This window comes from Anser brachyrhynchus, assembly GCF_964034855.1.
Source record: "Anser brachyrhynchus genome assembly, chromosome: 4".
Classification (NCBI taxonomy): Eukaryota; Metazoa; Chordata; class Aves; order Anseriformes; family Anatidae; genus Anser; species Anser brachyrhynchus.
The window spans coordinates 33,318,544-33,333,562 of record NC_137698.1 but is presented as its reverse complement, the minus strand read 5'-3'; the positions used below and the strand labels follow the sequence as shown (position 1 = coordinate 33,333,562).

Below are 15,019 nucleotides of genomic sequence, written 5' to 3'. Positions count from 1 at the left end.
TGATCTACGTTATCACTTTTATTTGCTATCCATTATGATGCTCTGCCTTTTTTGTTTATTTACAGCCTATTAAAATGTTATAGATCCTGAATTTTTTTTTCCAGTCCTCCTTTCCAGAATGTGTAAGAATAAAACTTAGTAGCTAATTAATGCTGTGTGCCCTTGTGAATTTAGTTATATTACTGTATTTAACGTAGCGGTGTCTCTGTTGGTATTAAGGCATTACCTAGACAACCACATGAGAGATGCTGGATTAAACTGGTGCTGAACGACAACGTAATGATTGTTAGCACTTCTAAGTAGCATTCATATTTTTCAAGTTCAGAAAAAAACGTTATGAAATAGGATTTAACATCACATGGTTTCAAAATTGTAAACAGTGTTTTACTGATGTTAGAGGAATTTGATAAAAGCTGTGAACTGACTATTGTGTTGAAATCATACGTGTTTAATCATAACTGTATCCAAACAGAAGTGACAGAACTTCCATGTCTGTGTTTTTGTATGTTTTTTTATAGTTGCTGATGAATGTTATGATTTGAAATGATATACAGTTCTTTTCTGTGTTCTGTTTACAGGAGGAGTTTGGCTACAATGCAGATACACAGAAACTTCTAGCTAAAAATGGAGAGACTCTTCTTGGGGCTATTAACTTTTTTATTGCCAATGTGAACACGTTGGTGAATAAAACAATTGAGGATACATTATTGACTGTGAAACAATATGAAAGTGCCAGGTATAGTTATTTTACATCTAGCTATTTTAATTACCAATTAATCTTGAGGAAACAAACTTTCTATCAGTTTAGCCCTTGCATTTGAGTTACTAACCTGCTATTTAAAACCTTGTCAGTATAACACGACTCTCATGTAATGAGAATTTACAGTTAACCATCTCATTGTACATATCTTCAAATGTTTTGTAAATGTTCTGTTGTAGACTTCATTTTACTTTATCTTTGTTTCTGAAAAAGAATAGCTTTTTTTTCCTGCCTGTTAGCTTAAGGTGGCTCTCTAAGCAGAGGAACAGTGCAAGATTAACCCTTTGATCTAGCTATGTTGTAGCTAATGAAATAATCTTTGACTGAAAGGCAGTTAATCCTGTGCTTCTGTTCATGCACAGTACATGTAGTTCACACTTCAGTTTTTGTAAAGAAGTTGCAGGTTTGGTCTAGAAAGGGAAAAACCAAAACTATTTCATAATGGATGAATAATATCTAGCAGAAGATAATGGATTTCCTGACCTGGAGATTACTTTACTCCAGATACAGCACAGTACTCTAAAGACAAATTTTCTTCTGGTAGTGGCTAGAGTTGTGGTGGTTCTTCATGTTTCATTCTTTTCCTCTTTCAGTTTCATTAAAGATGATAGCATTTTTCTTCTAATTTGCTGAAAGATGTAGTTAATGCACACTTATTTTTTTGATTTTTAGGTCAAAAACTGCAAATGGCTTGAGTTCTATAGCTTTTTCCTTTTTTAATGGTTCTGTTCTGCTTTAAGCATATTTATAAGCAAAGTACTAAGTTATTGTTTTGTTATTGTTTTGGTATTCAGGTAAACTTTCAAAAGGCATGAAAAGCGTAACTAACCTAAATGTTTTGTTTTCTTTTAATCCTTTACCTTCAAAAGTAAAGCCAGTTCATACACTTTTCAGGCATCCTCTCTTGAAACTTTATACATCTGCTAAGATTGTTCTTGCCAATCTTTCTGAACATATGGTTCTTTCCTCCTGAAATATCTTTGAGTTTCCCTTTCTTTTCCTCAAAGAAATACTTTTTTTTGCCATTTCAGTAAATAAAGTATGAAGGTTCTTCACTTATATAGCTAGTCTGTCACTTTGCAATGAGAAGATGGTTCACATTTACTTTTGTTCTTCCTCTTCCCTTTCCATGGTTGTACTTCAGCATTCATCTGTTTCTCCCTCTTCTATCAGCTCTTTATTAATTTGTTTCCTTTTGGAACGAAGTCATAAATTCATTAACTAAAGCCTGAATGATAGTGGCAATGAAAGTCAGGATGAGGCCTGTGAATACTGTAATCACTTTTCCTCAGAAAACATTATATTATCCTTTGGAGTGCTTATGCCACCAGCTGACAAAGTTGTTTTTTAACCAGTTTTTAGTTTAGATGCTTTCAGTTTTACACGTCTATACTTGACAAAGCATGTTTGTGAAGACAGAAATAGGTTGGTTTGTTCCATTAAAATTGGCATCCATCACACGATATGCTGATATGCTAGGTTCCACTGTTTTAAGACCAAAAACGAAGGAATAGTGAGTGAGGCTTGGGCAGGAGTGCTTGTGACCCTAGGCTGTTCTGTGGATATTGTTGGTTGTTGTACCTGGTCAAGCGCTAGATGGTACTGAACAAAGGAGCCCATATTGCATAGGAGGAGGTGAAAAAATTTTAAAGGCTGTCACTGTTTGTCTCATCCATTTGCTGTAATGTTTTAAAATATAAAAATAGTTTATCTGGCAAGGATCCAGTGTTCAGTAGGCTTTTATGTAACGCTGGAAAGCAGAAGATGAATTTAGTAATACCTTTACACTAATAATATTCTGTAGGTGCTCTTCCACATGTATAAATGTTATATGTTGATGAACAGAAAGCTTCATGTAATTTAGTTAACAAAAATTTGCTTGATGTTTTTGAAGACAATACCGAATAGAAGTTTAGTGTTCTCGAATACAGAAGTATTTTGATTTTTTTCTCATTAAAATGAGAGAAGGTTTGACTGCATCTTCATTTGTGTAATAAAAAGTACATTGTAACATGGAAGAATATGAAGGAGGCTTTTTTTTTAAAATAGTGATATATGAAGGCTAGATGGGTTAGTTGAAGTGTTATCAGGCAAGAGCCTGTACCATAACTTCAGTTTTTCTAGCAGCATCCATGACAGAATTTCTTACTATATTATTTTTTTGGCATTAGCTTCTCGTTACTTGCTAATTACTGCTGACTTTGCTAGGGGAAAAAAGTAGATTAGAAAACACTTTTCATCCGGTCTTATTTAGAAGTGGGATATATGCCTTCACTGCAGGATTAGCTGAAGTGCTTATCCAGTTGTTAGATTTAGCTTTCTCTCTTATCTCTCTCAGTGGTAGTGTTGATCCCAGAGCATCTGACTTCCCTAGGTATATAAGACGAGCCCTCAGCAGGGTATAAATAACGGCAGCCTCTGTATCCACAGGGCAGACTGTCCCCATCCAGTTTTGGCATAGCAACTAAATTAGAACATGTTGTAAAAGCCTTGGGACATTTTGGTAATTTTGGTGAAGTGAGCCATTACTCACTTCTGCTTAAGGGGCTGCCCTGCCTATAGTGCTTCTCATGCTCTTGATGCAAACTCTTCACTATGATAATTCAGCAATAGAAAAATGACACACGTGGATGCACACTATGACTAGATAAACCGCGTTAATAAGCTGAGATGTCCCAGGAAAGGACCTGACCACTGAAGCCAGCACAAAGCAGAGGGTTGGAAGGATGTCTGAGACAGCAACAGAAGGGTGAGGGTACTTGTTGAGGCAGCTTTGATACAGTGTACGTAAAGGTGTTTTTTCTCCCTCCTATTAATTAAGAAAAAGAAAACTTGCCTGTTTTTTCTTTTTTTCCCCATACTTGACTGTTTGCTTTACTTTCTATTGTAATTGGCACTTACATGAAGTCTGTTTTAAGACACATGGCCTTTACATTTTTTTTCCTTCTTCTCAGGATTGAATATGATGCCTATCGAACAGACCTAGAAGAGCTGAATCTTGGCCCTCGTGATGCAAACACTCTACCAAAGATTGAGCAATCACAACAGCTGTTTCAAGTGCATAAAGAGAAGTATGACAAGATGCGTAACGATGTATCTATCAAATTGAAATTTTTGGAAGAAAATAAGGTATGTAACAACTTCTGGTGTTGTGCTTAGGTATTTTGTCCTGTATGTTTCTGCTTTGCTAGAAACATTTTAAGTTATTTGATCTTAAAAATATATCTTAATTTAAAAGTAGAGCAAGCAAAGAGAAGAAAAGGGGAAAAAAAAGGAAAAAAGAAGTGCAGAACACAAACCTTTCCAATTCCAAAAGAATATACACTGAAAACATGGTTCCTGAGCACTGTTACTTTATACTGGTATTTGTATTAGGAATAGGGGTCTGGAACCGTATAGCCCAGATAGTGTGCTAAGAGTTGGTGAACCAGATCATCAGTTGATTTTAAAGCTGGTATTGTCCTGGGTTTTATTCATTGTTCTTGCTAAACTTGTAGTCCATTAACTTGCAAACGGAAAAATTTGTATCAAAACTCACTGTCCTAAACAAGGTGAAGTCTAATCTGAATGCTGATATTTAAATTAGTAAATGCTCAGAAGAACATAAGTTTTAAAACTAGACTAGATTGAAAATGGGTGTACTGAAGGTGTTGGGTATTTGTGTTTATGTCATTTTTCTCTTTTAGTAAGTTGCTTGCTACTAATATATTATATTATAGACTTGTGAAACTGTTTGATCCTTCCAGCTCATATCTGTACTGGAATTTTGGTGCTTAAGTTCAATTTAGTCAAAAATAGCACTTACCTTACTTCTTGGTTTGCATTAACTATATAGCGCAATGATCACTATGTTTATACAGATATGAAAGCTTTAGAGTGAAAACATTTTATTTCCATCTTGCTTCACAAAAAAGCCTTTAAAAAAAAAAAGAATTTGTGGAACACTAGTGAAGTTGTTTTCCTAGTGACAGACAGTCTTGGTTTAGGTCAAACATCCTGTTAGCAGTCACAGCCTACAAATTTTGTTTCTGGAAGATAGTTTTTTCCTTCCTTTTTTTTTTTTTTTTAAGAGGGGACTTTAACATGCTTAAGACTTTTTATCACTGCTTGACACTTCCCAGTTTTGACAGTAGAGATGTCAAAATATTTTATAAAGGGAGACTGGAACTTTGTTCCCAATTAAACCACAGAAAGGATTTCCTGTACAGTCAAATAATTGGCTTAAATATAATTCTGTACTGTGAGGCTTGCTCACATAAATTCCCAGTTGGTGTTTTTGATTTTTTTTATGTACGATTCTCCAAAATATACCTGATGTAATCTTAATCCTGAATTTGTGAGGACTTTTTTTTTCTCCAGGTTGCAGCTGTTTATTTGGGTTTTTGTTCTTCTGTTGTCCAGAGCGCTTCCTGATATGTATGTAGTCAAAGGCAGTGGTTGTCTGAGAGATTCTTACCAACCTGACATCTTTATTCCTTTCTCGAGTGTCAACCATCTTTTGTCAACATCAACATAGGAGAGCTCATGTTAGACCTTATACTTGTCCTGCAGCTAGTATTAATAAATCGGAATGTGCAGTTGATCAGTCAGACAACTACATAACCATTATAAGCATTAATTTTAATTTTTAGGTTCATATAAAGTATATGCAACTGCTCTTAAGTCAATTATATTTTATACTTTAAAGGATTATGAACTGTATGATCAATAAGTGTTAAATTTAATTGAAATTAAAATCTAATTCCTACAATCCCAGATGATCTACTTCTTCCAAAGGTACCTGAGAACAATTGCTTACCCGATCAGTAAATCTGTTTGAATGTGTCTGTAATGCTGCTTCTTCAGCTGATGGAGAAATGCACTCTTTAGGAGATGGTTTAAACCGAAGACCATATATGATGTTGAACTCGCAAAGGGAAGAGTGATTTTGACATTGCTAATCTGTTACAGTAGTTCCAGGGAGGGCATAATAGTGGCTACACAGATACTATATCCTTAGGAATGTGCTGTTTATTTTAGTGTGCCCATTCATGGGACCAAATCCATCTTGGTGCCCATTTAATAGAATGGGAGGTCAAAATAAAGGAAGATCAGACAGACAAAATAGTGTCTTACTTGGGTTCTCACAAAGGGCTGCATTTGTAGGCTGTTTTGGAAAGCCTGTTTTTTTTTTCAGGCTTATTGTGTGCAATGCAAATGAAGGTTAGTATTTGAGTAGCTTTATTGAACAAGGAATGGCCTTGCCAGACGTGTGTTACAACATGCTAGAACATGCAAATCTCTAATCATCGATGTTACTAATACACATCATCATGATTCTGAGAGGTGGATTGATCCAGAGGTGATAGTTCAGAGTCTAATTAGAGAAGTCTTTAGGTAAGAACGGCGCAGTAGCCAGACAGCTTTCTTGCTCTTGATTGTAAACCCTTGGGACTTGGGGTCTTCTATATACTGATACGGAATGTAGTACAGTGTAGTCTCAAGCTTAGTTATTGTTGCTTGTGTGTTGAATATGGAATTGTGTAACGAAAGTGGGCTATAGCAAAGCAATTAAGCATTTTAGGATTTAATTTTCAATTAGATATATCAATTCATGGTTACCTCCTAATAAATACGTATTTTTTTGGTCTGGGCAATACTAAAAAAAAATATATATACACACAAAGGAAACATGAGGAAAAGTGGAGGGAAAAAAAAATAGGAAATGTGGAGACTCAGTTCCAACCTACAGTATCTTCTGTGTATGAAATAGGAAACTTGCATCTTCTCTCTAGGTCATGTCCATTTTTTTTGTTTATGTACAAAGTTCAGTTTTGTTTTGAGACTGGAGTTTGCTAAGTCTATTATGGAATGCTTACTCATCTCATAATGAGGAATAGATATGCATATAATTAATTAACAAGGGACAATTTAAAATGATGTTCAACTTGAAAAAACATGATGGCTTTTTGACAGGCATGCTAGTAGCACATAGGAACCTGTATTTTAGCAACATAGAATTAATGTTATTTTATTGACAGGCAGATCTTCAAATAGTCATTCGCTGGAGCAGGTGCTGCCATTCAGTGCTTAAGATTTGGCCTTTAGCTCTGTAATCTGACAGTCACATCAAGGCTTTGGTGTAGAAGAAGGTGGTCCTGTCTTCCTGTATCCCCCTTCCCCCACATTGCCTTCTCTGTCGTGCTTACAGAAGTGTTTTTGCAGCTGTGCAGAGAATCAGATCGGGGAACGGATCCAGGCTAAGGCAAATATGTTGTTGTCTGGTTAGTTTTAATCTAGATCTGTTCCCTGATCCAACTGCCTGCATAACTGCATGAGTGTTTTGCCAACACAGGGCTAAGGTGAAACACTATGGAAGTGGGAATCAATGGTTGGGTACGGGAGTGGGGAAGGCTGAGCTTTCTTCAGGGAAAAACTGGTTCACTTTGAACTTGGTTTTAAGTGAATGCTTGTAGTCTAGTTTTTAGCTGTGTTTCAGGGTTTTGTTGCAGTGGACATCGATTTGAGATATTAGATTACTCTCTCATCTCACCTGGCTGCTGCTTCATCATTGAGTTCACAGGAGTTGAGTATATGCTTTTTTTCGGAGTGTTTTCTTGTCCTCAGCTCTGTTAGTTCCCACAATCACTTTTGGGGATTTGCTTAGTAACCCTCTCTGGAAGGAGGAGAGCAGAATTAGTAACATCTGGCACCTCAGCTACCAGTTTGATAACTATCCCCAAATTTATATCACAGTGATCTGGCTCTGGGATAGAACTTCATAAAATGAGTTAGCTTTGGTAGTTCAAAAACAAACAAAGCATTTCTCAATTTGAATCATCTGACTCTGTTGTCAACTCTTGATTGTATGTGCATATATATACTTAAGCCTAGGCCTGACTGAATGTATACATTTATCAGATGACTTCAGAGAAGTTCACAGAAGCTTTGTGATAAAAGCTACCTGAGCAAAGTACCAAGTTTGGTCATAAATTGATGAAATTTGGGGAAAGGAAGCTTAATTCAGTATTTTTATCAATGTGCTATGTGAAGATCATATTGCAGTATACCTTACAGCTTAGCTTGTCCAAAATATCAGTAGAGAATGCTAAATCTACTTCCTGCCACATCATTCCTTTGGGCTCAGTCAGCCACTCCATTTCTATGTTCTCTTCCATGTTGGCTAAGTGGGCTCAAGGTCCTCTAGGCTGGAAACAGGCACAGGGCCACCTCTTTAGGCAGTCAGGCTTTCTGGAGCAAGAACAGGGTTGTGCAGGGCTGAGAGTACACTTCGGAACAAAAAAGACAAGTTTTTGGCTACAGGAAAAACTGGACGGATGCTTTTTCATCATACTACTACTCATTCATGACTTGAGGTTTCCAGATGTGCTACAGTGAAAATGTAACATTTATTTGACTTCACTTAGACTTCATCAGCACTATAGCTTGTCATCGTGGACTAGACCAGAAGAGAACAGTGATGCCCTCCAGCTGCTTTCGTGCCCTTCTCCCCAAGTTTTGATTGCTGCGATGAGTTGTGTTTCACAACTACTCTGCACGTTTTATAATCAAGATATTGACCAAGCACTGTAAATAATCCTTCATTACAGGAGACGGGCAAGAAATATTGCTGGGAAAAGAGCATCAGTTTTTCTTGACTTGGGTATGCAAGAGCTGGAGAACAGCACCTCTTTGCGGGAGGGGACAAATAAGTGAACTGTATGCTTAAAGCATTTGTCATGTAGTGTCTTAGGGAAGTGCATTTGGCTTGAAGGTAGGTATATTGCACAGAGGTATGGCATCTAATTGCAAGTAATCAGGTATTTGTAATTTGCTAACATTATGCTGTTCAGTCAATTGCTTTTGGTCCATGCATATTGAGTTGGTATTGCCAGTTAAGCATACTTTACGAAAATACTAAATCACTTAAATGATAGAGAATTTTGTATTTGCATTTTGTATTTGTAAACTTTCATTAAATAACCTCATATGAAGTCTGAGCATCTCAAATATGCCTGTTTTTGTTATAATGGATGTGTGCCATTATTTGCATCTGCCTGTTCATCTGAACCAATCTTTGTCCTTGCCTGCAGGTTAAGGTGTTGCACAATCAGCTTGTTCTGTTCCACAATGCCATTGCAGCGTACTTCGCTGGGAATCAAAAGCAGCTTGAACAGACACTTAAACAGTTCCACATCAAATTGAAAACTCCGGGAGCAGATGCTCCATCCTGGCTTGAAGAACAGTAATCAGAGAAAAGGAGCTGATGTTAACCTAAAATCAATAAATCTAATAAGAATTAAGGGTGGGGGTTGAAGGACTGTTGTAGTGATTCTTGCACAAGACAGCTTTAATTTTTTTCCCTTTTATAATACTGTAAAACTGAATTTGGTGGGAAAGTGGGTAAGTTTAAGGTAACCAAACATAATTTCTATCATTTCAAATATAGAGCACTCCTTTTGTATGTGAAGGTCGGTGGTTATTTCTGTAGCTGGGATGGGGGAGGGAGGGAGGGGAAAGAAAACTATATAGATTTGCACTGACAAATTATGTTTGTGATCTCTGGTCATTTTGGTGGCTGGTCAAAATATTTCCAAATGGAGGTTTACATGATTTGTACCAACATCTGGTATTTTATAGATGAATATAGAAAACATCTTTAATGATTTTCATATGACTTTTAAAAAGGAGAGAGTTAAAAGAATATTTTGCAGATTAATAATATAAGGTCTGTATGCAGTACCTGCGTATAAGACAGCAGTATCAGAACACTCATTGACTAGTGGAATTAGAGCAAATGCCTTTTAAAAAGATGTATATTTCCATCATAGAGTTAAAGGAAAAAACACTAAAGCAAGAATCACTGTCAGTCTGAGGCTTCTAAGCACACGTTTTTGCTTTGCACCAAATGGTTTGCTGAGTGAGGCCAACCATACAATGTACTAATTTCATTTAAAATTTTACTTTCTCTATGGAAAAAAAAAACAACAACCGTACTAGCCTTAAATCACAGGTATGTGCCTTTTTATAAGATAATGTTTTCAACCAGTGTACATAGTCCAAGAACCCTTTCACATAATGGTTTGTCAGTTCCCATTGTGGGAAAGTAGACTGTGTAAATGCTGTTTCTTTGTACACTTAGAGTGAGTTGAAGCTTTAGTTAATCTTCATGGACAGATGCGATTTTGAGAAAGGAAATTGGGCCAGTATGATTTTTCTATTTAATTGAAAAGCATACGTCAGTAAGGGGAGTAATGAGGAAGATATTTCTTTTTTTAATTTCTCCTTCAATAGCATAGTCCTTCTTTAAATGTAAAATTCTGTCAATTTTATCATATACATTTTAAATTGAGTGTATCGAAGTCCTCATTTGCACATGTTACATTGCTTTGTGTTCTATTAAGTAAAATGAAATACTTCAAATATGTTATTTACAACTGTGTGGATTGTATGATTTATGTACTGTATGTTCAAATGCCTTTCAGCTGACATTCTTAAAGTTTTCAGTGCTTAACACAACTGTATTGTAACTGTAAATCAAACTTTTTAATCATTCCTCATTAAATTCTTGGCCTGACAGAGCCTTCTTTGTTTTTGTTCTGTCAGAATCTCTTGTTATTGTTCATTTACATTCCCCAGAATGTATATCCTATGTGAATTTTGTATTCATATTAAAGGTGTTTGCAGTCTAACTTCCTTGACTTGTGATGGTTAAGAGTACAACCCAGCTTCTGCAGTGAAAGTTTAGTTTTGTGTTTGAGTTGCACCCTTACCCATGAATTTCTGGGAAATCCGTAGGTTGTAACGCTGCTGCTATTTTATTTCAGGATGATCTAATTGTGTGCAAGTTCAAGTTGAATGTAGGCTTATAGTGAAACAAATCCTTTAAAATCAAGAACATACATATACTAAACTTCTAAAGCTAACTTCATATTTAACAACTTTTATGAAGCTGTTGTCTTCCACTGTCTACGAATCTTGACGTGTATGATATGATGGTGCAAGTAAGAAGTTACCTGTAGACTGTGTGGTTGAGGTAGGATGTAAAGATAGCATCATAGCAGGGGGTAAAGAATGCAAACCTATTGATCGCAATTGAAATACCTACTCTCAGAATACTATACAGGAAACATGTAATTTTGGTTTCAGTGCAAGATTCATGCTCTTCCTGCTGAATATAGTCCCTGCACAGAAGGAAGTGATCTGTCAGAAATGGTAAGAGTGAACTCGGGTCTGAAATTGTTTTGTGCAGGAAGGAGACTTACGGCATTGTATAAACCTCAAACTCTTGCAGTGGCTTAAAACTGCTGGAGTCTTTTCAACTGGAAGGAAAGTTTGGACAAAAGAGATTACTCGCTAAAGTCTCAGTGTAGCATTTCAGACCAGAGAGAAGGAAGAATGATTTCCATTTTGCTCACTGAAGCAATTGTTCTAATTGATAGCCTCAGAGAGGAGGATTCTGTGTTCAGCTGATCGATGGGATATTAAAGTGATTTCCTTTTGTGGCATGTGAACGGGGGCAAAGGAATGTCAAATACATGCTTACGAAAGAATTCAAATTCATGCCTGATATTCAAAGCTAACTTTAAATCTAACCAATTTTAGAAACTTTTTCTTCTGGAAATCATATGTGGCAGTTTCCAGTTGGAAATAATTATGGTTGTTTTTCTAATACTTATTTGAAAGAAAAAAGAGCTATACTTATAGCTTCTAATGCTGCCACTCATCTAGATGGACAGTTGCTTCACAGTGGTGGTGGTTTTCTATTTTGGCAAGGGAGGGGGCATCATACCCCCATCTACTAGAGTCTTGTCCATGTAAAATTTTCTGTTACAAGTTACTGCATTAGTGCTTTTAGTGTTGCGTGAGGTTCATTAAGAAGAAGGATTTCAAGTAGTTAACAGCACTTCAGACATGTTGTGGTAGCTGACTTACCAAACAGGGACCCAGAGAGCTGTTTTTCTCAGTGACCATACTGTAAGTTTCTTATGCTCCTGGCTTGTTTGCAACTTGTGGCTTCTGTTATTTTGTATGAATTCTACAGCAGCTCTTCTACTCTAATGTGTAAGTAAAATGCTCTTTGGCATACTTCTTGCTTTACCAAGCCCTTACAAAGCCTTCTCTGGTTACCAAGTGTATCTGTAGTAATATTTGAAGAGAGGTCTGTGCAAGCAGAGTACAGTAATACACTGGTATCATTAAAGCAGCAGCTTGATTTCAATCTTTTTAACACGTCCTCCCAACAACCTTATCTCTATCAGTCTCTGCTTCAAAAAATGATCAAAGTAATTAAAAGAAAAGCTAACCATTCCTCTCAGCTTTTCTGTTTTGAACTGAAGTGGAGGCATGTTCAGTTTGTCTTCTCTGCTTATCTGCTCTTGTTCCTTATTGTGGTGTTACAACAAGAATATCATAATTATTCAGCATTCCTCCTCTGCAATTATCTTTTTTGGTCTGGTTATCTTTTCCATGCTGCATGCTTGATGTAGAGGTTGTGCTAGTCACTGGCTTTTTCATGTTGTTTATCTTCATATTTTGTGATCACCCCTAGCCCAAATTGATCCAGCTGCTGGGAGCTCAGCTTTGTCAAATTGAATTTTTTTTTTTGAGATGCACAGAGGTGACTTGCTGTGTTTACATTTCTCTGTGTTGTTCTTGTTACTTGACATTGTTTGTGGATCTTTGACCCATTTTTGTTGTTATGGCAGGAGTTTGAAGTGAAGTAAGGAAGTACTTTACCCTGTAGCTTAAAAATGGCAAGTAGGATAGCTTGTGCCTGCCTGGGAGAAGAATACCTTGAACTGGTAGAGAAGCTGTGGAAATAAAAAAAAAAAATATGGTGTGTTGCTACTTCATCAGTATCCCAGTATGGAAATCCAGAGAAGCGTATGAACCTTGCAAAGCAATGGCCTTGGACATAAAAATGCAGTCAATGGGTTGTGAATATTTGGTTTCCTATTACTGAGGAACCAAAAGCATTGCTATTACACCTGAGGTGCCTTTCAAAAAAATTAAGAAAGAGATAGGAGCAGCAACAATTCTGTGTTGCCTACTATTGTACTACTTTGAAATAGTATATTTCTATTAAGTACTTACACTGTACAGCCACTCAGCAAAATGTGTAGTCAACTTTTTTAATTACTGAAAAACACTTCCTGAGCAAATACATTCTGCCTCTTCTCTTTGTGAGAACCCGTTTTCAAGATAGCTCTTAGAGGAATGAAAATACTTGATCTTCCAGGTGGAGCAGAAAAAGAGATTAAGAGCATCATTGGGTGGTAGAATTTAGATGGGTACTACTATGGATGTGCGATAACATTTCTTAACTAAGTGCTGAGATAAGATACAGAGCAGAATCAGCCTGAAACAAATGTTTAGTTTAGGTTTGTCCTGTTATTACTGTTTATGCCAGCATAAATGCATTGGCTTATTTGGGAACAGTTCAGCTATCAGCGGTGTGTTCCTAGTTAATGGTACTTAACAAATGGTGTGTCCGACTGTGCTAATTAAAATAATAATTATACACCTTGCTACCTTTTCAAGAGTATTGAAGGCTGTAAATTCAAGCACTTCAGAGTTAAATAAGGCTAAAAATTAGTGTTACTTGTTCAGTCTTGATTTGCCTTTCATATGCGTATGCATCATGGTAGTTTTATATGATAGTGGTTAATAATTGCAGGGTTTTGTTTCAAGAGGTTAACTATCATAGTCCTTAATTTTGAAACCAAATAGGACTTGGTTTTAATGTGTCTGAAGTGTTGCAATAAACTTTCTCTCTTGCCACTCCAAACACTGTAGAGTTGGGGGCTTGCAACAAGGGTAACTATGCCATTTGTTCAAGTGATATAAATTCTATTCTTACAATTAGATTGGTTTAATCATTAAATTCATATTCAACCTAAAGCATTAGAAGCTTGTTCTGCTTCCAAAGAAGTGCAGATCTTCCAAAATAATTTTTCCCCTCTTAAAAAAAAAAAAAGGGCAATGTGTTAAAATTAGTCATCTTGGAGACTGTCTTGAGTATTCCATTTAACTAGAAATCTTAAAATACATTGGGATTTATTTTCAGAGTATGCCAACCCATCTAAATGCTATCTGTTCTAGGGAGGTGCATTTGGTGCTTATTATAGGTGGGGCTGCTCGGTCTACCTGTTATTAAAGTTGCTTAATACTTCCTACTGTGAAGACCTGTTTTCAGTTGATTGTGACTCTGAATTTTAGCCACGTGGGCAAAATCTTTGTATGCCGAGTGTTTACACTGTTGGGGGGGTAAAAACAGCTGAAAATTTAAACTTAATTTGCTGACATGGTGCTTTAGAAAAGCTCTGGAATAAATCTCACAGGATGAGGACAAGTTAAGAATTTATCTTCACATCTGGACAGGCTCCCAGGTCCTTTGCTACCCAGTTCATTTTTTTTTTTTTAATATGACATTATGCAAGTCTCGTTTGGCTTGTGCTTTTAGTCTTGTAGAGTGAGTATTTGCACTCATGACTGGCAGCAGTGAAAACAAGTCTCTTTGGTTCCAACACAAGCAGCTACAGTCCAAGCAGCGCTGCCCTTCCTTGCCGATGCCCTGAGTGGTGACCTTGCACTCTCGAGGAATGTCCGTGCTGGCTCGGATCTGAGCCTGTCCTCTCCAGCTGCTGCTGGCCCTGCCAAGTCGAGATGCGTGGTGTGGTATGAGTTGCCTTCGCTGCAGCCGAACTGGTTCCACTCAACGGATTTAAGGCTTCAGTGACAGAGTGCTAAGATCACATTCCTTACATTTTTCTTTTGTTCTGATAGTTTTAAAAATGAAGTGAATTGAATGGGCTGCCTGGCCGGACCAGTAAGTGGGATGGGGTAACCTTAGTGAGGGTAGGACTGGGTTTTGTGTCTGGGAATTGTGAAGGGACTGTTTCTGGTTCCCTCCTCCTGCCCCTGCTGTGAGGGGCTAGATGATGGTAGCTGGGCCTCTTACTAGCAGCCCTTTCCCTCCTCTGCTTCCATAGTGTACGTGACCCGCTAGTGCCATGGCATATCATGGACCCTGCCGTGTGACCTTCTCAGTCGCTCCAGGCCTGAGCTCTGCCACTTCGTGTACGTGAGTTTTGGGGGGCAAACAGCTTTATTTCCGAAACGTGACGCCTTTGGGTCTCTCAGAACCGCATTTCGCAGCGCCGGCGGGGGGCGGCCGGCGGGACCCCGCAGCCCCCCTCAGCCCGGTGCCTGCGCGGGGCCGCCCCCGCTGCCACCTGCCGGGCCCCGCCCGCCCCGCGCCTGCGCGCAGCCCCGCCC

At 37.6% G+C, this 15,019-nt stretch overlaps 1 protein-coding gene across 10 annotated transcripts in view; it reads left to right on the top strand.

The window, feature by feature from the left end:
• Positions 1-10,431, top strand: part of ARFIP1 (ARF interacting protein 1) — a 43,518-nt gene extending 33,087 nt beyond the window's left edge. For all 10 annotated transcript variants that reach the window (XM_080591099.1, XM_080591098.1, XM_080591107.1 and 7 more), the window contains 3 exons: positions 579-736; positions 3,715-3,889; positions 8,833-10,431. In XM_080591099.1, coding sequence (XP_080447225.1) covers positions 579-736; positions 3,715-3,889; positions 8,833-8,988 — 489 coding nt within the window. In that variant the 3' untranslated portion in view covers positions 8,989-10,431. The remainder of the gene's footprint in view (positions 1-578; positions 737-3,714; positions 3,890-8,832) is intronic.
• The last annotated feature ends 4,588 nt before the right edge of the window (positions 10,432-15,019 follow it).